The sequence below is a fragment of the Sprattus sprattus genome, assembly GCF_963457725.1.
Source record: "Sprattus sprattus genome assembly, chromosome: 18".
NCBI lineage: Eukaryota > Metazoa > Chordata > Actinopteri > Clupeiformes > Clupeidae > Sprattus > Sprattus sprattus.
Genome location: NC_137916.1, coordinates 23,357,832 through 23,382,670, shown reverse-complemented (window position 1 = coordinate 23,382,670; position 24,839 = coordinate 23,357,832). Strand labels below are relative to the sequence as shown.

The 24,839-nt window shown below is 42.6% G+C and overlaps 2 protein-coding genes and 1 long non-coding RNA gene across 3 annotated transcripts; all 3 read right to left on the bottom strand.

Moving 5' to 3' along the window:
• Positions 1-2,979: 2,979 nt before the first annotated feature.
• On the bottom strand, positions 2,980-6,391 carry LOC308379185 (keratin, type I cytoskeletal 50 kDa-like; the record flags this gene model as incomplete). Its single annotated transcript, XM_080856243.1, has 7 exons — positions 2,980-3,118; positions 3,347-3,582; positions 3,952-4,077; positions 4,427-4,588; positions 5,029-5,185; positions 5,688-5,770; positions 5,981-6,391. The coding sequence occupies 7 exons, from the start codon at positions 6,389-6,391 to the stop codon at positions 2,980-2,982; spliced, it is 1,314 nt and encodes a 437-aa protein (XP_080712369.1).
• Positions 6,392-12,857: 6,466 nt separating this feature from the next.
• Positions 12,858-14,249, bottom strand: LOC308379360. Its single transcript, XR_013968987.1, has 3 exons — positions 13,973-14,249; positions 13,571-13,656; positions 12,858-13,152 (listed from the first exon to the last, which is right to left on the bottom strand). It is a non-coding gene; the product is annotated as an uncharacterized lncRNA (long non-coding RNA).
• A 1,498-nt stretch (positions 14,250-15,747) lies between these two features.
• LOC308379184 (keratin, type I cytoskeletal 50 kDa-like) lies at positions 15,748-22,439 on the bottom strand (the record flags this gene model as incomplete). Its single annotated transcript, XM_080856242.1, has 7 exons — positions 15,748-15,856; positions 18,633-18,850; positions 19,167-19,292; positions 19,660-19,821; positions 20,493-20,649; positions 20,917-20,999; positions 22,059-22,439. 7 exons carry the CDS (start codon positions 22,437-22,439, stop codon positions 15,748-15,750), a joined length of 1,236 nt encoding a protein of 411 aa, XP_080712368.1.
• Positions 22,440-24,839: the final 2,400 nt, after the last annotated feature.

Below are 24,839 nucleotides of genomic sequence, written 5' to 3'. Positions count from 1 at the left end.
ACAAAGGGAATACATACGTAAGAATGCTTTTCATTGACTATAGTTCCGCATTCAACACCATCATCCCATCCAGACTCATCGCCAAGCTCATAGACCTGGGACTAAGCACCTCCCTATGCAGGTGGATCTTTGACTTTCTGACGGGGAGGCCACAGGTGGTGAGAATCGGTGACCGCACCTCATCCACAGTAATCACCAACACAGGCACCCCCCAGGGCTGTGTGCTCAGCCCCCTCCTGTTCTCCTTGTTCACGCATGACTGTGCGGCTACGCACAGTTCAAATCTCATCGTGAAGTTTGCTGACGACACAACCATTGTGGGCCTCATCACTGACAACGATGAGGCAGCCTACAGAGAGGAGGTTGATACCCTGACAACATGGTGTCAGGTTAATAACCTCTCTCTTAACATCAATAAAACAAAAGAGATGATTGTGGATTATAGGAGACGGCAGGAGGAAGAGCATGCGCCCATACATCAATAGATCTGTAGTGGAAAAGGTCAGTTGCTTCAGGTTCCTTGGGGTGAACATCAGCGATGATCTCACCTGGTCTGTTCACGCGAACAAGGTGGTGAAAGCGGCCCGGAAACGCCTTTTCTTTCTCAGGAGACTGAAGAAGTTTGGTATGGAATTAGTCATCCTCACTAACTTTTATAGGTGTACTATAGAGAGCATCCTGACTGGTTGCATCACAGTGTGGTACGGGAGCTGCACAGCCATGGACCGTAAGGCCCTACGCAGTGTGGTCAGGTCTGCAGAGTTTATCATAGGCAGGGAGCTCCCAGCCCTGCAGGACATCTTCCATACACGATGCATCAGGAAAGCTGGCAGGATCCTTAAAGACTGCTACCATCCATCCTATAAACTTTTTTCCCCTTTGCCATCTGGTAGGCGTTACCGAAGTATTCGATCTCGCACCCGTAGATTGGAGAGCAGTTTCTTTCCCAGGGCCATCAGGCTTTTAAATGGACAGTGATAGAGTTTGATACACATTTGATTTGTCTTTAGGTTAGTATAGGTATATTAGGTTAGTTTAGGTTACTATACAGTGGGGAAAATAAGTATTTGAACCCCTGCCGACTTCGCAGGTTTGGCCACTTGCAAAGAAATATGTGATCTAGAATTTTAATGGTAGGTGTATTTTAACAGTGAGAAACAGAATATCAACAAAAAAGTCCAGAAAACTACATTTTATAAGATTAATGACTTTATTTGCATTTGATGCAAAAAATAAGTATTTGAACCCCCAAGCAAACAGCAAGAATTCTGGCTCCCAATGGCCAGTTATGTGCCCAAAAAGCACACAGATTAGTCCTCATTAGGTCTAACAAGGTATACCTGATCTCAACTGGTGACCTGTATAAAAGAAACCTGTCCAAAGAATCATACTTCACACCTTCAACCTCACCACCATGGGCAAGATCAAAGAGCTGTCCAAGGACGTCAGAGATAAGATTGTAGACCTGCACAAGGCTGGAATGGGCTACAAAACCACTTGCAAGCAGCGTGGTGAGATGCAGATAACTATTGGTGCGATTATTCATAAATGGATGCAACACCAAACACCGGCACCCGCTCTAGGTCTGGGGCTCCATGCAAGATATCCCCTGGTGCGGAATCAGTGATCATTCGAAAGGTGCAGAATAACCCCAGAACTACACAGGGGGAGCTTGTGAATGATCTCAAGGCAGCTGGGACCAGAGTCACCAAGAAAACCATTGGCAACACACCACGCCGTAATTTTTTGAAGTACTGCAGCACTCGCAAGGTCCCCCTGCTCAAGGAAGCGCATGTACAGGGCCATCTGAAGTTTACCATTGCACACTTGAATGATTCTAGGGAGGATTGGGAGACAGAATGTGGTCAGATGATACCAAAATCAAGCTCTTTGGCATCAACTCGACTTGCCGTGTTTGACAGGGGGGGGAATGCTGAATATGACCCAAAGAGTACATCATACCCACCATCAAGCATGGAGGTGGAAACATTATGCTTTGGGGCTGTTTCTCTGCCAAGGGTACAGGACGACTCCACCGCATCAAGGGGACTATGGATGGGGCCATGTAACATGGAATATTGGGCTTGAACCTCATTCCCTCATTCCCTCCCATTAAAAACACAACTTTAAAGATTTTGAGAGGATCTGCAAAGAGGAGTGGACCAAAATCCCTCCTGAGATGTTTGTAAACCTGGTGACCAACTACAAGAAACGTCTGACGTCTGTGCTTGCCAATAAGGGTTATTCCACAAAGTACGAAGTCATTTTTGTCAGTCAGTTTTGGGGGTTCAAATACTTATTTTTTGCATCAAATGCAAATAAAGTCATAAATGTTATAAAATGCATTTTTCTGGATTTTTTTGTTGATATTCTGTTTCTCACTGTTAATATACACCTATTATTACAATTATAGATCACACATTTCTTTGCAAGTGGCCAAACTTGTGAAATCGCAAGGGGTTCAAATACTTATTTTCCCCACTGTATGTGTATTATATGTTTAGCAGATGGTATTGTATATTTATATTTATTTTGTATATTTATTAAATGTGGAATTTATGTTCAGAGTACTTACATGTTATGTTATGTTATTTTATGTTATGCTATGGTAGGTTGTTGTACGGTGTCTTGTCCCAAGAATTTCAATGCCCAGTCTGACTCTGTTTTTCTGTGTATATGACAAATAAATACTTGAACATGAACTTGATGTATGGTATCTGTGCATGAGATTGAAAGAATTACACAAACGTTTACAGTTTGCTATTCACGTCCTGTTTTATTGTACTGAGAGAGGCTTTCATTGTACCAGAAAAAAATGGAGGTGGATTCTCCCATTAAGCAGGGGCTTCTGCTTGTGACAGAGGCTGGCTCTGGAGATGATCAGGTTCTCTTTGGGTTTGGACCCGTGGGACCCACACCAAAGGCGGGCCAGATCGGTCCCAGAGCAGACAGCTGTCAGGTGTGCTTTGTGTTGATGGTTTAGTTTAGGATGGCGATATTTGATGAGCTTGAGGAAGATGACATCACCACCCCGTCGACCACCTCCTCCACGACTGTGATGACCTTAGTGGTGGTGGTGGTGGAGGTGGAGGAGGAGGAGGATGAGGCTGACATGCCACTGTAAGGGAAAAAGAGAAGAGAATTCAAATTTAGTCTCTCATCTGTGCAATGCTGACATGGTGTCACTTCACAGTTTATACAGACCTTTTCTGACAAAAATCATCCTAGATCTTTATTTGGTTCTTGCCAATTTTATATATTTCTTTCATTTTCCCTCAGATTTGATAGAATTCATGTTGTGGAGTTACTGGTGAATTTGCCGATTGGTGATAAATGATTAGCATACCCTGAAATTGCACTTGCAACTGCCCCTCCATCCATGAGTCTTCTGTACTCTGCGATCTCCATCTCCAGTCTGGTCTTCATGTCCAGGAGCACGGAGTACTCTTGTCCCTGGCGTTCCAGGTCCCCGCGGAGATGAACCAGCTGACCTTCCAGGCTGCCCACCTGCATCTGGTAGCCTGAGAGCATGCCGGAGTAGCGTGACTGCGTCTCGTGCAATGTGCCCTCCAGCGATGCTTTCTGTAGGGATTTGGGAGTGAGGAGAGTTGGTATTAGAGTACAACTTTTGCTTCTTCTTTTTTTTAAACTAGTCTTTACTGGTGAATCACAGGTATATTTAAAAAAAAAAAATGAATTAAGTGTTTCCATGGCAGAAGAAAGTTCGATCAAGTGGCCAGCAACAACAATGTCATGAACTACATTGATTTAAACAGGAGTGGGGTGGAAGTTCAAGGCTTGCAGTGGTGGGATACAGTAGGATTCCCCTTGAAATTGCTACTGATTTACTGCATGGCCTGACTTGCCATCTCCAACGAGACAACATGTATCAGAGTTGACATGAGACTGTGTGCAATGGTTCTGTGTTTCTGAGCTGATGGGTAGTCTCACCATGCTCATCAGAGACTGAAGTTCGATTTCCAGGGACTGAACTGAGCTCTTCACAGTGTTGATCTCGGACCTGCTGGTCTGAATGGTCTCTGTGCTCGTTACAACCTCCTTGTTCACGACCTCTGCCTGCAAAACAGCAGCAAAAAGAGAACACAGTATGTGAGAAAGGACTTTAACTAATTTATTACACAATATTAAAAAACAAGTAACCATTGGAGTAGAGTACCTTGAATTTATTTTAATTGAGCGGAGGTTCATTAATGCATAGTTCTCGATGCTGATAAAGCAAGATCTGATCTGGCAAGAAATTAAATCTGTAACAGCCTGTGCTCGCCTGATGAGTGTGTTTCTGTGTGTGTGTGTGTGTATGTGAGTGTGTGTGTGTGTGTGTGTGTGTGTGTGTGTGTGTTTGTGTGTGCGCGCATGGGGTGTATGTGTATGTATATGTGCGTGCATATATGTGTGTGTCATCTACCTTAGCCTGGAACCAAGACTCAAGGTCCCTCTGGCTCTTGGCTGAGACTGCCTCGTAGTGTTCACGGATATCTGCCATGATCTTGGTGAGGTCCGCCTGAGGTGCAGCGTCCACCTCTACGTTGACCTGGCCGGTCATCTGGGCACGCAGGGACAACAGCTCCTAAGACAGAAAAAAATGTAAAATGGGATGTAGCTTTCTTTACAACCAGGATTAACACCGGGCTCCTGTGAGCAGACAGTATCTCACAAATAACTAACAACAATCCACTAGTTACATCACTCCTTTCAAGACTGTACCAAGGCTCAACTGAAGCCACTTCTGCCAGTGCATGAACTGTTAGTCAGTGAGTAAGTAAGTGAATGAGAGATCTACACCTATGCCTGGCAAGGGCGCATTACAGGGAGGCTTGGAAACTATGTCTAATCTGTCACTGCCACCAGCTCTGCACAGCATGCTAAGACAGAAAGCCAGTCTTGTTTGTGCCCTGAGGCCTAAAAGCAGGTTGGGTTTCGGGCATCCAGACTTCCTTGTGGCCCTTCTTCAGTAAGAAGATAACTTAATTCCTGTGTATTAGTTTTGTTCCTGTTTGCAGTTCTCACCTCCTCGTGGTTCTTTTTGAGATAGATAAGCTCTTCTTGCAGGCCAGTGATCTGCATGGCGATGTCGGTCCTAGAGTAGTTCAGCTCCTCCAGCACCCTCTTCAGCCCGGCGATGTCTGCCTCCACTGACTGCCTCATGGTCAACTCTGTCTCATACCTACAGAGATGGCAATTGATGGGATAATCAACAAACAAAACATGTGCGATAAATATCCAACTCATATGAGGGGGAAAGTTTAAATGCATTCTGCTAAAAAAAGCTTCAGCTCAACTTTCTATTGAGAACTTCCAGAGAAGAACAGTGGATTCAATTTTAATTCAATATCAAATAAGCTGTTTAACTGAAATGGTGTAGCGAGGACACAGTGTGTTTTTGTGCTGTTTCTAAACTCTATGGGCTGCAGGTCCTGAACACATTGGTATGCAGTGGATTCAGATTACAAATGGAAGATTACAAAAATCTTTATCTAATCCTTTGCAATGCACGGATGCTATTAAAACCTATTTTCACGCCAAAATGGTCACATCCAGCTTGAAACTTTTGGAGTAAACCTAGCAACCGGATTCCTATCTTTTGGAGTAAGCACAGAAACAGGATTTCTGTCATTTTAAGTAAACCTAGCAACATGACTTTTTATGTTCTTGGGACGCAAACCTACTTGACTCTGAAGTCGTCCATGGCGAGGCTGGCGTTGTCGATGGCCAGGTGCACAGAACCCTTCAGCTGAAGGGAACCCTGGATCTGAACACATCAGGAAACACACAAACAAATGCATCACTTACATTTACTTAATGAACCCTTATTGGTTTGAAAATCACAAGTTTAGCATGAGAGCAAAGCACAGTGTGAACTCTGTCCATGTCAGCCATGAGACACTGCCATGGGCTTTACTGTGCAGATTACTCAGTGCTATATCTCTACTGTAGATGGAGACTAATTTGAGGAGCTCACCTGGGCCTGGAGGTCGCTAATGGAGACCATGAAGCTGTCGTAGTTGTGGGCAGAAGGGGATGTCCTGCTTTCCAGAAACATTCTGATCTTCAGCTCCAGGTCTGCGTTGGCCGTCTCCAAGGTCTGCACCTTGACCAGGTAGGAGGCCAGACGTTCGTTGAGGTTCTGCATGGTGAACTTCTCATTGCCAATGACGCCTCCCTCTGCAGCCGCAGACATGCTGAAGCCCCCAGACCCCGCTCCGCCGCCGAACCCAGCACCACCTCCAAACCCGGCCCCACCTCCGAACCCCCCGCCGAATCCAGCTGCGCCACCCAGACCGGAGGCGCTGGAGATGCGCACCCCGGAACCGCCGGCACCACCGTACACGCTGCCTGCCCTCATCGTCCGTCCACCGCCCCCTGCCGACATGGAGACTCGGGAGGAGCCTGCGGAGAATCCACCTCCACCGAAGGAGGAACGACTGGCGAAGAGTGTTGCCATGACGAAGAGGCTGGATGGGTACTCTGGCTCTGACGGGAGAGAAGTGAGTGTTGAGACGACACTGCGAGGGCCTTTTTATCCTCGGCACACAGATGCTTCAGCTCCTGTAACCTGACTCCCCCTCCCACCTGGCTTCCCACCTGACTCCCCCTCTTCAGCCCCTGGCCAGCCCACATGTGCATCAGGTCCCAAACGATTTGAGGGATATGGCCAAGAGGCATCTCCCCCCGCTGGCTGTGATCTAAGTTTCAGCACGCCAACTGCCAAACACACAATGACTGACAGTCATGTGAGAAATTCAATCCAAGGGGGAAGAAAAACAAATCAATCAGTCTTAGTGGATCTGTGTGTGACAGGACTGACGAGAGCCCACGGCTGATTCAGGTATTCTGATGAAAACCCTTGAGCCATCTGAACGAGGCACACACCTCACATCCGGTGTGGGCCTCAGTGGGACTCATCTAACTGACTTAGATATACATTTTAATCCCACAAATAGCACAGGATTCACTCACATCTCACACACACCAAGGGGATTCAGCAGGCAGGGATTCAGCAGGGGGGATTCTGCTCACATAGCCCGTGGGTTAAATTCCATGCAAACAGGTGAGCACAGGCAAGGGTAACCTAAAAAGAGCCCATCAACCTTGCTTGAGCGTCGTCTCTCCTTTAAAGGGCAAAGACCATGGATATAACTTGCAGTTACATGTTCAGTGCAATTACTCTCTCTCCCACTGACCTTTAAATAAATATGTTCTCAAAACATGAATTGGAGGGCTTAGGTTCGTGCTATTACATGTACCATTCGGCAATGTGCCCTTCGTTTCCTTTCACTTTGCACACAGTTATTTAATCTGCGCAGAAAATCAAATTCATTTTAAATCGGGCCTCTGCAGAAATAGTAGTTTAGAATAATGAACTGCGACCATGCTGAGTTTTAAGAGTCTGCCTCAGTTTCCGAGACGTTGGGGGGCTTCTTGATGAAGATTTGCATTTTCAGCACTTCTACTATATGCAAGCCCCATCTTGCACAGCACTTCATATAGACTTGGCAGGGTTGTGACTGTGTTGTCTGACATGCTTTCACACATCTTGGTAAAGAAACAAGCTTGTAAAACAAGGAGAGAAACCCTATTTGTGGTTTTACAGCTTTAGAAAAACCTTTATACTTTTCTTTAGCTGTTTGCTGTCAAGGCTGCTTTAGCTTGGATATGTCATGATCATATTCTTCATCAGCCTTTCTTATTGAGGGCACTGCTTTAATTTGTGCTCAAGATGAGAGTAAGTATGGTAAATACAGTTACACAGTGCACGCAACTTTTGAATAAATCATTGTAAGATTATTTGATTTAAATGGCTCATCACAGTCAAAAATTGAGTCACTCAAACAGCTAGTTCAACATTGGCAAATTACCACATAACCAAACTTTGAACTCTGTTAAATCGGGTGGTTTGGGGGTCATTATGACCCAATTATATTGTCCTATTGCGTATCACCTGTCCTATATACTAGGCTTGAACAATGCAACTTATTTAGCTTGCAGCTACATGATTGGAGCCACAATTATAGGAGAGCATTCTGACCTTTAAATAATCACCTCCGAAAGAGAGAGGTTGGAAGGTATGTTTTTTTTTTTTCTGAATTTACGTGTTTCAGGGCTGACTTGCGACCTTGTGTTTCTCTTCCCTTTCAAGTGGATAGGTCAGGAAACTCCTTAGAAAAAGTCCTGAGACAAGATATTTAAGTTAAGGTTTAAGTTCTTGAGCTTTCTGCAGATTGGGATTCTGTGCAACATGAGCAAGGAGTTTTATTTATGTTATTCTTTGTATGTTGAAGGGAATATTGATAAGGCATATAGAAACATTCAGAGACACACAACTTAGAGTTTGCTGATTTTTTTAAAGAATTATGAGTCACACTTTATTTGGATGGTCCCCTGTAGACCACCAACAGATGCTCAGATTATAAACAGACTTTCTGTTGAAACTCAACAAGTCATGGTTAAGGTTAGGGTTTAGGTCAGGTTATTCACTGAACTTGAATTTCAACAAACCATCTGTAAATGCCCTGTGTCTTATCCAAATTATGAATAAAAAATGTTTTATAAAATTATAGTGGTGTCCCTATTTGGGTTAAGCAGTGTTAGTATGTGATAATGATATTATGAATAGATTCCCACAGGTGTATTTGCATACAGTGCTGCAGTGTGCAAGTCCCAACACATACGAAACAGTTTGCATAATGTTTTCTGACAAGCTGTTTTTAGTTCCATGCTGGGCTGAGTAAAGGTTTATTTGACTGAGCATCATTATTTTTGCACCCATAGTAAATATTAATTTGCAATAAATATTCCAAAACACTTGAATACAGTACACTTCAGTGTTCATGTTATTCCTGCTCTTTGTGATGTCCACAGTGTTGTACTGTAATTCAATGCAGGAAATATAAGTTCAAATATCAGAAAAAGGTAAAGATTCATAATTTTCTTCAGTATGTCAATGTTTCATAAATGTCTCTCTCAAATGAATGTGCCATGCATATCTAAAATGTGCTTCTGTACCTTGTGTACTTTGTGTACCTTCAGAGCCCGAGGTCAGTGACAACGCGTCTTTTTTCCGGCAGAAACGCTTCAGTCACGCCTTGGCAAAGTGCGGCGGCCAAAACAGAAGCGGTGCGCTTCCCTGCCTTGCGCTGGGAAGTTGAGAATAGTTCAACTTTTAAGCGCACCTAAAAAACGCTTCAAAGACGCAACGCGTGGTGGAGAAGGGGCGCACGCTTTAAACGCGCCGTACCATAGGAATCAATGCATTTGCTCGCGTCCCGTTTTTACAAAAACGCGTATGTGTATCTGAGCCCTTAAACTGCTAAAGAAAGTGAAAAGTGCCTTAGGGCTCAGATACACATACGCGTTTTTGTAAAAACGCGACGCTAGGAAATACATTGATTCCTATGGTACGGCGCGCTTTCACGCACAGCGCCCCGTACCATAGGAATCAATGCATTTCCTAGCGTCGCGTTTTTACAAAAACGCGTATGTGTATCTGAGCCCTTAGGAAGTATGAAAATCATTTATGTGTGAGAGATGAAGCACGCTGAGTGAATGGGAATGCTTTAAAAATGTGCCATCGCCGTAGAAGTTATATAACACCGTACAAGTAGCCTACCAATCAATTGGAAGGTTTCCTGGCAAATCTGAGGGTAAACAAGCCTGGACAATCTGTTATGTGCACAGCTTGAATTGATGCACCATTGATGTACCAAGAAGAAAGTATATACAGGAGCTGTGAATTGTTACAACAATAGTGCAAAGAAGAAGTGGAGAGTGCAAGAAGTGCAGGGATAAATATATATGCTACAGTGGATAAATATATATGCTACTATGGGTTAGTTATATATAGTCAATGTGATCTAGTGCTGAACTATCCCAGACTGGTATTTCATTCTTTTTTTGGTGTAGGCCAAAGCTTTCTTCATAAACTGATAGTACTGTAATGTTAAAAAAAAAAAGCAGTTATAAAGATTATTTAAACTGCTACTGCTGAAGGGAAGGTGGAACAAGTTAAACTGCTAAAGAAAGTGAAAAGTGCCTTAGGAAATATGAAAATCATTAATGTGTGAGAGATGAAGCACGCTGAGTGCATGGGAATGCTTTAAAAAATGTGCCATCGCCGCAGAAGTTATATAACACCGTACAAGTACCACTCAATTGGAAGGTTTCCTGGTAAACCTGAGGGTTTACAAGCTTGGGCAATCTGTTGCACAGTTTGAATTGATGCACCATGTACCACAGCGACAGAATGAGGGCAAAATCCCCACATGCAGATCAAAGATTGATTGTTAAAAAATAAAAAAATAAATAAAACATTTTCATCTATGTAGGGTTGTGAAAGATGTCACAGCATTTCACGCTTATGTTTTTTTTTTCTTTATAAGAATATTTCGAAAGCGAATCTGTATATGGGCCCAAAGTCAAATGGTTGACCTTTACGTCACATCATGGTACACGGTGCTTGTCATTAGTGTTGTGTTTACTGCATGTTGTTTGTATTACGGTGTCAGTGTAATCACAATCACTGCAGGTTTCGAAGTGGAGGTCCTTCTCAAGGAAATGGGTAATTTGTGGCAGGTACGAAAGATGGCCACCAGGTGGCGAGGTAAGTGTTGTCTGTGTTTCACAATTCAGTATATCAGAATCAGGATCATAATCAGGTTTTATTGGCCAAGTAAGTTTGCACAAACAAGTAATTTGACTTGGTAAACTGGCTCTCAATGTGCTTACACAAAATATACATTACAACACAATACAAAACAAACACAATAATACAAAAACAAACAGTGCAATGGTCTATGAAGTTTAAGAAAGTATATTCAGGAGCTGTGAATTGTTACAACAATAGTGCAAAGAAGAAGTGGAGAGTGCAAGAAGTGCATGGATAAATATATATGCTACAGTGGATAAATATATATGCTACTATGGGTTAGTTATATATAGTCAATGTGATCTAGTGCTGAACTATCCCAGACTGGTATTTCATTCTTTTTTTTTTCAAAGCTTTATCATAAACTGATAGTAAGCGGAATAGAGCACATATATAATTCCATGATTATTTTGTTGAAAACTAAAGAATATTCTACTATTATACTACTGACTGCAAGTACAGCAAATGGCCACAGGGTGGTGATGTGGGTGATTTTCTGAAGTCCTTAGAAAAACAAAAAGCCTTCCTCCGAGCTTTATACTGAGCTCAACCGAGTTAAAGGTGCAGTCTGTGATCGGAATTAAAGAATTTTTTTTTTTAAAGATCTATTTTTGGGCTTTTTATGCCTTTATTTGGATAGGATAGTTGAAGATATGACAGGAAGCGAGGAGGAGAAGAAGTGGGGAGAGGATTAGGAAATGACATCAGGCCAGACTTGAACCTGTGTCTCCTCGGGCAATGTAGCCTCAAAAACACTTTTCCTCATGTTCCTCTAGCTCTCTGTTCAGTGCATGTAGTGTTCTTTCACAGTCCTGAGAAAAATAGGAAGCAAACGTAGTGGATTAGGCAATGCCATAAACAAATCCGGCCAATCAACACCTTGCTTTAGGAGCACAGAAGGGAATGGAGATAATTGCTGTTGAGCTAAAAAAAAAAAACATTTTGCCAGGATCACAGACTCTGCCTTGCTCTCGATTGTTTAGCACGATTTTGACGGTTTTGTTTTGTTTTTCAAAACACTACAAACAATTAGCACAACCACACACCCAATTAGCAACACAGCACAGATCCTTTCCAAAATGAGACACTCTTGTAAATACTATACATTGATTTATCAAAACCATATTTTGTTACCACATGAAACACACACGTTGCATATTAGGTGGTGGGCTGGACCCCCGAATTGTGCATTTAATACTTACCGTCCAGCTGTGAAGCCCATTTTTTAAGGATGGATTCATAAAAATACACCAAACTGTATTTGCTTTGTTTCCACCTTCGTTTCGTGCACATTTGGCGAACATATCGTTGTAAAGTCTCTGTTTTTTGATCGGGCGAATTTTCAGGGCAACTATTTGAGACCGTGCGTTTCAATGAGAACAAGACGTAAGCAACCTCGGGTGTCGCTGTCTGGAGGGGAGATTGCAACTGGAGTGACATATTTTAGATAAGGCACATTATATATAATGTGTAATACATTATTACTGAATGTTAAAACACCATTTTCTCTACTTTAAGTCTTGGAGTAGGTGATGTTGCCTCATCTTTGCGTTTCCAATCATTTTCTATGGTTAAAAAGTCAATGACTTTCTTAATGTATGATAATGCAAATTAAGTTCCCATTTAATAAATAAATTCATTTTGTCAAGTGAGTAGTACAATTTTCAAATATAAGTTGGTCAAAGTTCCTGCAGTGTGCCCATTCATGGCTGAACCTGCAACCCTGCAAAGAGGGGGAAGTGGCCAGAAATGCCCTAGAGGCTTTAAATCTGGAATAAGACCAGGAATTGCCAGCTAATATGGCAATAGGATACCACCGCAAATGCTACATGCTGTTCACCAATGAAGCACACATTGAAAGAGCACGAAAGGGAAAGAAAAGGCAGCCAAGGACAGTGAAGGTTTGTACTCAGAGTATGATTTCCTTTTCGCCTGTATTATATGAGGTCTGTGTACCCAACAGGGTTTGAGCAAGTAACTCAAGACATTGACATGACAGAGAAATGGTGTAGATGAAACTCCTTAATTACTGAGACATTAAGGTCCATGGCCTCCACACTGACACCTGCTTGAACCTCTTCTTAGCCATCTTCAGTGATTGTGTGAAATATTTAAGGCCAAACGCCCTTGACAGGCTGGTGCCACATAACCTTAATAGAAGTGACCCCTGAATAAAGCAAGGCACGGACAGTGATGACTGTTATTGGATTTTATTCAGATAATTTCCAAGATACAATAAATGAACATTATTAAAAAGAAACAGTATCTCGAAACCAATGTCTTACAAAGGGAACATGCAGTATTCCTTCCTTGTGTGACGTTGATTCGCAAGTAAATAAAAGAACAGTCCACTGGCTATATGACAATAAGTCAAATTAAGCCAGGTTAACAAGATGTGGCTTTTCATGGCCACAGGTCCACTGGCTCTGCTTGATCACCTCAGGGTGGAGGTTTCTGGATTTCCCCACTCAGCTGCAATGTTTTTGTTCCTGAACGTAAAGGACTTCGTTAAAATATACTATAATATAGCAGGGGATTACAACAGGGGTGAGGAACAATTCATTTTAAATGTCATTTCAATTTTTTTATAAAGCCCCAAGGGCCGTACTATGGATACAAAAGGATTTTCCCCCAGCACTTTAGGCCTGTATTTAACGTGGTCACCTTTACAACAGACCCCACCTTCACTAGATCCCCTGAAAATAACTTCGTTGTATTGCAACTGCAATTTCAAACATTGCTTTACAAACCATGTCATATTACATGTGAGACTGCATCACAGTAAATGCATTATGTTGGCATGAGTTTGTTGTCTACATGTTGTCTGTGTTGCCATGTGGTTTACTCCCAGCTGGTTGCCTCATATGCATGAAAAAAAATAAACAATTAAAATATGAAATAGCCTACCGAGAGGAAGTGGCATATATTGCACCAGTCAGATGGACGAGGGATCTGATGGATGTCATGTGGGGTCTTGTAGCCTAAGATGCTACCTGTAGAGATATTATTAGACATAAGTTAGTTCACAGAAGTGCTACGCAGTTGTCAAGGTTTAAATTGTCTGACTGTTGTAATTAAGCTCGTCGTTTGGACTAACGGGAGGAGAGACTTTGTCGGAGAAAATTGTTCAGTAGACGCCTATGGCCATGTTCATATGAGGAGAGGGGATCTCGCTTCACGTCTATTGTAATCAATGTTTCACACCCTATACTGACGAAATTAACAACATGTAGCCTTAAACAGGTTTCATTTATGACAAGAAAAATAGTCATGTGTTGAAATATCCACTCGAAGTTAAACAATTCTTACCTCAAAGCTGTATCTCAGCTATTTTCCAGCGTCAGATGAAGTCGATGTGCATTTCCTGGTGTGACGATGCGTCACCGAGAAACGCAATTGGTTGAAATACCCAATCCGCGGTTTTGATTGGACGTCACGCCGGAAAACTTTGATGATATTTTTGAGAACTTAATCGTAAAATACTATTAAATGTGCAACTTCCCGCGTTGGAAACAAACGGCTATATGTTTCTTATTATCTGGTTCAGCTTCCTTCAAAAAATTAGCTTCACAGCTGCAGGGTAACTATCAACTCGAGAACTAAGCAAGATAGACGGTCTCAGCCCACTGACTATATGACTGAATTCTGTTTGTACCAGTTACACACTGCTGTTGCAAACCTAAAACACTTTTAGCAATACTGAACATGGCCACAGAGTGGCATCGTGTGCTTCTCAAAAAGTTGCTCCAGGTGTTTTTACCTGTTACGTAACTCTCTTGCCCTTGGGCAGACGGTACAGGCCCTCCAGAGCCAGGACCACGAGACTAAAGGACAGTTTTTTCCTCAACTGCCATCATAACATTAAACAAAGACATGCTCTAAACTTAGAATTGTATTGTGCAATATTACAGTAATACACTAATCACTTTACTGGACTGCAAGTCACTTATGCCATCTCAGTCACCTGGCGCATGTGTGCAAACAAAATGTAACTGTATTTATTGTAAACCAACTCAGGGTAGAACGTGCAACCTATGCCACTGCACTTTGAACTCTTACTCTAACATGTATTTCATTTGCCCTTTTTTTAGCTATTTGTTATTGATGCGTTATACGTATGTTGTTGTTGTGTGACAATAAAGGCTTTTCTATTCTATTCTATGTTCCCTATATTTCTATTCTATATTGTCATTCTTGTTTTGTTATTGTTTGGTTTTGTTTTAGTGTTAATCTGCAAAATAACTACAATTATGCAGAGTCATATTTATGTAAAATCTTGTGATTTTATTACTACCTAGTCATCCTACATGCTTCTGCCATTGTCTTTGCCGGTACCATATCCTTCAACCTGTCAAAAAATACTTGTGTACACAGCCCATTAGGGGGTTTCGAAGCACGATTTGTATTTACATCAGTGGTGTAAAAGTGAGCTACACTCTGCAACTTTAGGGGGAGCTAGGTAGCAAAAATGACCAGTTCCCCCTGGAATGGGGCTTTACAGTAATAGGTGGATAGGTGTGATAGGTAGATAGATGGGGTTATGAATGCAGATACTGACTGGCGATGTCACTCATTCTCTAAAGTTCAGTACTAGTGTGGTTTCAGTGTTGGCCCATGGTAGTATTTCTGTTGTACAGTGCCCATTTGTTATAAGCAAAGGCCTACATCTGCAGTACTCATGTAGACTGGACAGTAGAATAAATACAATTCATTCAGTTTATTCATTTGATTTTTGATTTAGTACAAGAGGTAGGTGCAGGAATGTGTGGACTTTTTTAATGTTGACTTCCAGATTGATCAGATTGTGTTCACCAATTCACCTTCATAAAATGAACTTGTCCAGATAACTTAGTACTGTATGCAATGGAATATTACAAGTCACAACTACATTTATATGGCAAAACAGTGAACATTGTCTATAGCAATACACCTGCTTCTCCACTTGCAAATTGAGAATCGCAAGTGACATTTCATAAATACACCACAGGGAGGCACTATTGTATCTTCCCAACATGCAGCCTTATTATTGTTAGCAATTTGTGTCCAACAGTCCATTGCTCTCCTCATTCAGTGTAGGTCCAGGCTCACTTCTCATTGGCTGTTGTGGAAGAGGACATGACCACGTTTCCATCAACTATTTCCTCTGTGAGTATGATGACCTTAGCCTTGGCCTTTGATGCAGTAGGTGTATAGCTGTAAAAAAAAAAAAAGGTCAAAAGATGGAATGGGTCAGAATGCACCTTTTTACCATTTATGATGTCAGATTTGTTTTGGGGTTAGCCACATGGCCTGTTCTCATGCAAAGAGCCTTAATTCACCTTCTGCGCATACACAATGCTATGTTTTGACTGAAGGTGTTACAACATTTCTGCAGGATTTCTCATGTCTATGGGATTTCTGCTGTTTCTCTAGCCACACTGTTTTCACCTTGTCTGCACACAGGGATGGATTAACGAACGAGCCTACCGGGCCCAGGGGCCCATGAGCTCAGGGGGCCCCTAACCAGAGCCTCTGCGTTAAGTTGCTGTAATGTATCTCTTATTTGTGGTTGAAAGATGTGTATTTTATTAATTTGCTATTGGCTTAAATTGAGTGTACCTGTGCTGTGTTAGAAAATGTTCATGTGCGCCGGGGGCATAACTATAGACAATGCAGGCAGCGCGGGAGGTTAGTAGTCAAAGCAGAGTGTGCTCTCTGAATTTTGTTGTTACGGATGTTAAAGTGCCGATAGGTTAATTTGACAGTGATCAAGGATGCATTTTTTTAGATACCTTATGCTGTATATGCCCTTAAAGTGGCAAACCTGTCTCTGTCATGTTTTTTAGGGAGAAATCGTCAGTACCAATCTTACACAATTATATGCTTATGGTACATACACTATAGACACTATTAAAAAAGCTGATTCAATTACAGTTTTTCCCAATCGTTTTCAGGCATTTAGCGAATCATGGGTCAACTTCATCTAATGCTCACATCTTCTTTGCACAGCAAGAGTCTTCTCTGGCGAATGGGTTAACCATTTCTCATTGCTTTCACACAAATTTCTTTGAGTTTTAACACACTTTTCAAAACAGTTTACACACTTCTCAGAGAAAGACACAAAACCTAATTGAATAACCATGTCAACACATTGCAGACACTTAGTAGCAGCCTACTGGCACTGCTCTCTATATTCTAAATATCGTCAGCACCTGTGTGAACTCTCTGTGCAAAACTAATCAAGCAGTTCTCAACCTCTAAAAAAGGGTCAATAGATCGAAGTTGATACTACAGTAAGCATGTATCAAATAGGCCACCAAGGAAGAGGTTGTGGTAGAGGTAGAGGGGCCCCTGTCAGGGGATGTGGCATTCGTGTAAGATGCTCAAATGAAATTAGGGCAAGAGTCATTGATCTATAGTGAATCATGACCACCATGAGAGAGGCTGGCCAAAGGGTTCTTTCAAACCTGAGCTGTCATACTGTGGCATCAATTGTTTGTACGTTCAGCAATGACAATGGCACTTTGCTGGCCTTCACAGTCAATATAATGTATTGTGTTTCACTGTATTTGCACTCTTGGCAACAACAATTTCTATACTTTTGTAAAGTATGTTGTCACAATACAATGTATACTGTAGTTTCACTAAAGTGTTTTACAACATATACGGTCGAATTCTGATTACTTTACGTAAATTTACAGTATATACAGCCTATTGCACTATTTTTACAGAATCAACACACTGGCCCAAACTGGTGGCAGGGGGAGATTGTTCACTGCAGAACAGAGTTGACCTCATTTTGACGTACAGAATATACATGTAATGTGGAAAAAGGACTGCAATACTCTAAAAATGTTGTGTCAGAATCTTTGCCATTTTGTGCACAGTAGAACAAATGTTACGTAATCACATATATCATCAGTATATAGTGTTTAGCAATAAAAACAATTTTTACTATACAAATGTTCAGGTTTCGAATACTTTCTGACAGTATTCCTTAAGCAAGAGTGCTCAGTACAAAACCCAAATTGTAGTACGTTGTCAGTGGTACGTAAAATAGTCAATACTGGGAGGGTGTTGCACAAAAGTTGAAGTGATGCTTTCATAGGTTGATATTGAAAGCTGTATTTTGAGTTTTGCTATCCATTGTTAAATAAATGAGAAAACATACATTTTCAATTGAGCACAAATTGTAGGTTTTGAAGGAATTGTTTGGTTTTGATGGGTGTGTGATAAGTTTTTGAGAAGGTAGTGTCATTCTGCAACCATCATATAGTGTTTTGGTCATTTCAGCTTCAGTTAAGGGCTGTGTGTGAGCTGTTTTGAAAAAGTAAACAGTGAATGGAAAAATTCGCCAAAGCGATTGAGAAAAACTGTAAATGAATCATTTCGTATCTAATTTGTTATTTTTGTCATATACAGATATGCAATGATGATTGCTGGGTAATGTGTATCTTGTTTGCCAATGTCAAGTCTCTTTTGGATCATGTGACGAGACGATACGATATAGCTAGTTTAGGTTTAGTTTGAGTCCAGTCAGAGGCACAGAACACTTGCCGAACGACGCCTTTCAAACATTAAAGTGGTGATGCATGATTTGCTCCTTCAATGGACTAATAGGTTTCAATTTGGAATAGAATCACTTGGGTGTTGCCCTGTCACATGTAATTCCAGAAACAATAGCAGGGCACCAAAGGTGGATGTTATGGAGTAAACTTTGACCTGTTTACTTTCTCAATACATTAGCCAAAGTATCTAATTCGACCGTTAAGACCAACACATTGTTGGTAAAATATATATACGCCTAATGGTGTTTGAGTGTGCGCGCGTGTTTTGCGAGAGGACAAGGTTTTTTCCCGCGAAGGGGGGGCCCTTAACATGTCCAGGCCCAGGGGCTCACTGTCATGTGAAAATTGGTGGTGCTTTCGCTGGTAGTGTGAATATTGCTGGTAGTGTGAGTATTGGTGGTGTGCTCGTGATGCATCCTTACCTGATATCTCCCTCAAGGAGCCTCCTGTACTCGGCGATCTCCATCTCCAGCCTGGTCTTGGTGTCCAGCAGCCTCTGGTACTCGTTGCTCTGGCGCTCCAGGTCGGCCCTCAGATGGGACAGCTGGTCCTCCAGGCTCAGTACCTGCTCCTGGAAGCCCCCCATCATGGCGGTGTAGTGGGACTGCACCTCTTGGAGTGTCCCCTCCAGAGAGGATTTCTGAGGGCAGGAAAGATGGGAGGACAGGGATGGTTGGATGGATGGATAGATACATGAATAAATAGATGGATGGATGGATGGATGGATGGATGGATGGATGGATAGATAGATAGATAGATAGATAGATAGATAGATAGATAGATACGTATATGGATGGATGGATATGTAGATAGATAGATAGATAGATAGATGAATGGATGGATGGTTGGATGGATGGAGAGATAGATAGATGGAGAGGAAGGAAGAGGCTTGGGGTGAGGTGAGGCTAGGCCAGACACCTCCATGTTTGATGAGTGTGCTAGGCCTGTGTACTTACCATGCTTAACTGGGACTGCAGATCAATTTCAAGGCCCTGGAAGGTGCGGCGAATGTCTGAAATCTCTGACTTCGATGTCTTTAGGGTTTCAGTTTTGACGACGACTTCCTTGTTAAGCGCTTCAGTCTGCGAGCGACAAGAATAAACTGAAGTGAGGTGAGGCACTACTGCTCTATATTAACAAGTAGTACAGTTTGGCTTTGAAAGGTGAGTAAAATGTTAGAAGGAAAGGTGTCTTCAGTATGTTCTCCCCATACACACACACAACTCTGGAGATTTGTACCTAACACCTTGTAACTATATAAGAACCCTTAAAGGTTAAGCTCAGATCCCTTTGACCGGCAAGATATTGTAAGTATGAAAAAACGCAAACAGAGAACTTATAGACAAGAGTTCCTCAACAAATTCTGACCAATCAAATCAACCCCCTGCAAATAGACTCCTCGCCGGAGGCCTCACTGTATGACCTTACCTAAGAGTTCAAAATATTTACCTTGCTCTGGAACCAGACCTCAAGTTCTTTTCGGTTCTTGGAGGTGATGGTCTCATAATGTCTGCGAATGTCTTCCATGGCTTTGGTCAGGTCCTCCTGTGGTGCAGCGTCAACTTCCACAGTGACCTGACCGCTCATCTTGGCTTGGATGTCTGAAAGGTCCTGAGAGGAGAGAAATTCAACATTGTTATTCAGATAAATAGAAAAATGTAGTTTCACGTCAGCTTTCTATGAGCATTTTATACAGCGACAATAACTTATCTTGTAAGTCATTTTAACTCCTGTTGAGAAAAATAGAATCTGATATATTCATATCACATGTGAGAGGTCAAGTTCTGATTCCTTCTCAAGTTGTTCATGCTACTGGTTATTGTGTCTCTACATTTATGAAGATCTAAAACAACTTATGTTTAACAACAGCACAACTGATAAGCTCCATGAGTCAGCTATAGCTCATGAGAGGTTTCCACGTGCTTGAAGGCATCTCTGCGGTTGTGCCCTGCAGCGGTGCATATGGGATTTTTAAACTGGGGGGGTGGGGGGGGGGGGGGGGGGGGGGGGGGGGGGGAGAGAGTTATTAACTGGTGATTGTCGCCTTACGTAGGGAGAGTGGTGGGGACAGATCGGGGTCACTATGAATCTGGGGGTGACATGTCCCCCCCGTCCCCAGTGCTATCTGCGCCCCTCGTGCTCTGGCAGGCCCTCATAGGGCCCCAGGCCATGGTATGTGTCTTTGTGATAACTACTACAGGTCTACAACAGCTTATGTTCATCAGCAGCACATCTGATGTGTCCCATTCAATCAATGCCAGCCTGCCCATGTGTGCCCTTACCTCCTCATGGTTCTTCGTCAGGACGATCAGCTCATTTTGGAGGTCCTCGATCTGCATTTCCAGTTCGGATCTGGTTAACGTCAGGGTGTCCATCAACCTCCTCAGCCCTGCAATGTCGTCCTCCACGGACTGCCTGAGGGCCAGTTCATTCTCATACCTGTACCATCACAGAGAGGCAATTTAGGGGCTAGTAGGCAGCAGATTTATGCTCAGCACATTAAACATGTCACTTGGATAAGGTTCTGACATTCTCATGAAGTTAATTATTACTCATTTATTTCTGACCTTTTCACTATTCAGCTGATCCCACCCCTACAAGTGGTTTGACTGGTTTACCCACTGACATTACTGTAAACGTCATACTGATATCCAAATCCAACTGCATGACACTTTGTGTAACTTTATTTATCTTTATGCCACTTACTTGACTTTAAAGTCCTCCAGGGCTAGTTTGCCGTTATCAATGCTGAGGAATAACGCTCCGTTTACCGCCGTAGCCTGACGAATCTGAAACAAGAGATGGAGCGAGTTCTCTTATGACCTAGTCTCAACCAAATCACTTGAAGCCATTATTTTACCCATTCCAGGGGATCCATTGTTCTGGTGCTCTGATGTATAGTACTGTATCACCCTCCGGGAAGAATTTAGGTTTGGTCTGGCACCACCTTTCACATTGTACCGAATAAAAGCATGAATGTGATAAGCTCGATCAGATTTCAAGGGACAGGATGAAAAAAATAGCTTTTGATGTGGCGAATCTCATAGGAGTAGCACTGAAAAAAATGGTGTTTTCACAGGAATCCCAGAAGATTAACAGAGAGGGACAATAGCAAGGGAGAGAGAGAGAGAGTAAGAGAAGAGAGAGTGAGAGAGAGAAAGAGGTGGGAGAGAGAGAGAGTGAGAGAAAAGAAAGTGAGAGAGAGGTGGGAGAGAGAGAGAGAGAGACCACTGGCCCCCTATTGATGATGACTTTAGACAAATCATAATGGCTGACCTCATTTAATCTGTAGTTGAACAAAGTCACAACCAATATTGATATTAGTGATGTTAGGAAACTAACCCAATGTAGCACATAATGGGACCAGGGGAAACTGTATAACATAGCCAGTAAGAGCAGAGGACTATGTCCTAAAAGCAGTGCATTTATTCCCTGTTATTACATTCTTAAGACTCTTTCAATGACAGATATGTGTGTTATACGTACATTATAGGTTTAGGCTCTGTTAAATGTTTTACTTTGCTTATTCCGTATACATAGTATATGTGTTTAACCAAGCTAAAAGCTTTGCTGAAAGCTAACCATTCCATAGTGTCAGCTTACCCCAGACTGTATATCTGCCTAATGTCTGGTATGCTAGCAATGTCTAAGGTCGTAGTCCTATCTTTGACTGTCTCACATTGACACACAACTTACATTTAGAAATTGTTTAGAATATATAATAGGTTTAGGATCCATTTGACTGTGTACTTGCCTGTTGTATGCGCAAACATGGCAAATGTGTGTACTAAAAAATAGTGTGTGTGTGTGTGTTTGTGTGTGTGTTGTGTGTGTGTTGTTGGGCTCACCTGGGCCTGTAGGTCATTCATCACTGCACGATGTTCCCTGTGGTCCCGAGCGACAGGCGAGGCCTTGCTGTCTATGGACTGCTTGATCTTCAGCTCCAGCTCGGCGTTGGCCTTCTCCAGGGAGCGCACCTTCTCCAGGTAGGTGGCCAGGCGGTCGTTGAGGTTCTGCATGGTGGCCTTCTCATTGGTTGCCACGCCTATAGCGTCCGAAAAGCTAGAGCCGGAGTTGTATGACAGCGTCCTCGGGGAGGTGGAGATGCGTACCCCGGAGCCCCCTGCGCCCCCGTACACACTACCGGCCCTTATGCTGGTCACGCGGCCTTTCCTCAGAGACCCACCTGCGGAGGCTTGGAAGCTGCGGTTGCTAAAGGTACTTGCCATGGTTGTGGAGAGTCTTCTGGTTGTTGTTTCAGAGGAGAGGTATTAGGTACTGAGTGAAACCTCAGGGAATACTCAAGCTGCTTTTATGTGGAATGAGGGAGGGGAGAAGTGAAGGGGTTATTGCTACCCAGACAAAGACTTCCGGAACCACAAACACCAACGTTAGCCTCGAGGGAATACCTCAGCTGAACAAAACCTGTCTCGACACCAACAACGTCATCCAGTGGAGTAACTCTGGGTCAGTTATACTATGCAAGGAATCTCCTGTCACAATGATCAGAATAGCCGGCACTATCCCAGATCAGTGTGAGATGCTATTGATAACAATACATATTGAATACATATTGACCAAGACTGGACTGAGGGGTTTTAACATCAAGACAGACAGGTTTCTGACAGCCATTAGGTAATCGCTGTATAGAAACCAAGGGTCTGTTGAAACCTAAGTGTCTCTTAGCCTCCTCTGGAGCAATAGCTGCTCAGTTGTAGTGTAGATTTTGCTATGCTAGTCCATTCTTCTTGCCATTTTGCTCAGGTGATGAGTTTTGCTGGGTGACAGTAAGGATGCCCTCATATTGTCTGCTTATATCGACATGTTGTTAGTGAGACAATGCGGGAGGTTCAAACATCAGAGACTTAAAAGCTGTTGTCTAGCCCATGGCCAATCTTACATACCTTACATTACAGTCAAAGTCTGCTCGGTTAGCTTTCAGCATAGTTCGCTTTTAGCATGGTTACAAAGTTCAGTCTTAAATTATAATCTACAAAATGTACATTTAAGGCTAATTTGCTCTGCTGAATGAATATAAGTTAAAATAGAAAATAGCATCACCAGTTTTTCATGCCTAATTGCACACCTCTCCCAAGTATTACAATAAAAGCAGTCAAAGTACACTGTCAGTATAGTTTCCTTAATGTTAACTAGTCATCATTACTTCCTCTTGTACAGGTTACAGCATGTAAGGGTATATACTGTACAGTGTTATAATGTGTAGAATACAGTTCTGACAGGGAGTATATGAGAAATTCTTCAGTTGCCCCAGGGAACTTTAAATATGTTTTCCAGTCCAATCCAATAACAAACCAGTGACCTTCTGACATTTTTGTGTGTGGCTGTTCCCATGGCTGTTCCCTCAGTATTGATAAAGTATCCATCCATCTATCTATCTATCTATCTATCTATCTATCTATCTATCTATCTATCTATCTATCTATCTATCTATCTCAGGCAGAACTTGTTGCGTGTTTGGTACCACTCCCATATAGCCTACTGGGGTAATTGTGGTGTAGTCAGTTAATCTTACAGAGCCTGAACCTGAACCAGTTATTACTAGGAAATGTTGTTATATGTGTCATAAGAGCGGCAAGTGAACTAGAGACCGTGGAAGTGTTGAAGACAGCCGGTCCTGACACCTTGACCTGGACTGGGAGTGGGGCTTAGGGTGTGGCCGTCACAAAGACCAGTAGATACGGAGCTGGGCCTTCCCGGTGCCTTACAAAACATGCTAGTGACTCATATTAGCGCCCCTGGTTTTTAGTCACCTTGCTAGCACCATTGCTGCAGGCTGCAGGTTGGAAACCAGTGTGTGGCAATCAGTATTTCTTTCAATGCAAATTACATTGGATGTTTTCCGGCCCACTCTTAAAGAATGAGCTGCCCAGATCTGATGTCCTGCCTTCTGACCACTCAGGTCCAGGTGTCCAGAGCTACATACAAAACCTCAGACAAAACACAAACAAATCTGACCACTCGTGTGTCCAGAGCTACATACAAAACCTCAGACAAAACACAAACAAATCTGACCACTCATGTGTCCAGAACTACGTAGCAAAAAACAAAAACAAAGAGATCTTGACATCAGCCCTTTTTCTTCCAGCATCAGCAGCCCTCTTAGATTATTTTGGTGTAACCACACAAATATGTAACTGGAGGAGTACAAGGATGATGATGTCATATCTCAGAACCCAGTGAGAGAGTCCTTCACTACAAGGTCCGCCACTTAGTTACAGTTTGCCAGAGGCTAGAACCGGACAGCCATAAACAAATCACCATAATCATCCACAAGCAACAAATCTGTCCGACCTCTGTTAACTTCACTGCAATCCGAACCTGCCTGAACAGCTCTACTCTATTAATAATAAGCCCCAGTGAGGCTCGTAAACCGGAGTTATCTCAGGATGGCCACTCACCCTAGCCATCTCCTCTCCTTATCAGGCCTCTGCTGTGGTTCTCAGCCAGTTGAGGAGATTATAAAGCCCCTAGCTAACTAGTTAGCTGAAATAGTTCAGTCTTGTATAGTCAGGGACAGGCCCAAGAACAGGATTTAGGAACCAGGATGTATGCCTTGGCACAGGGGCCCTACCCCTTAATAAAATCAGTGGGATGAAATAGTGACGCAA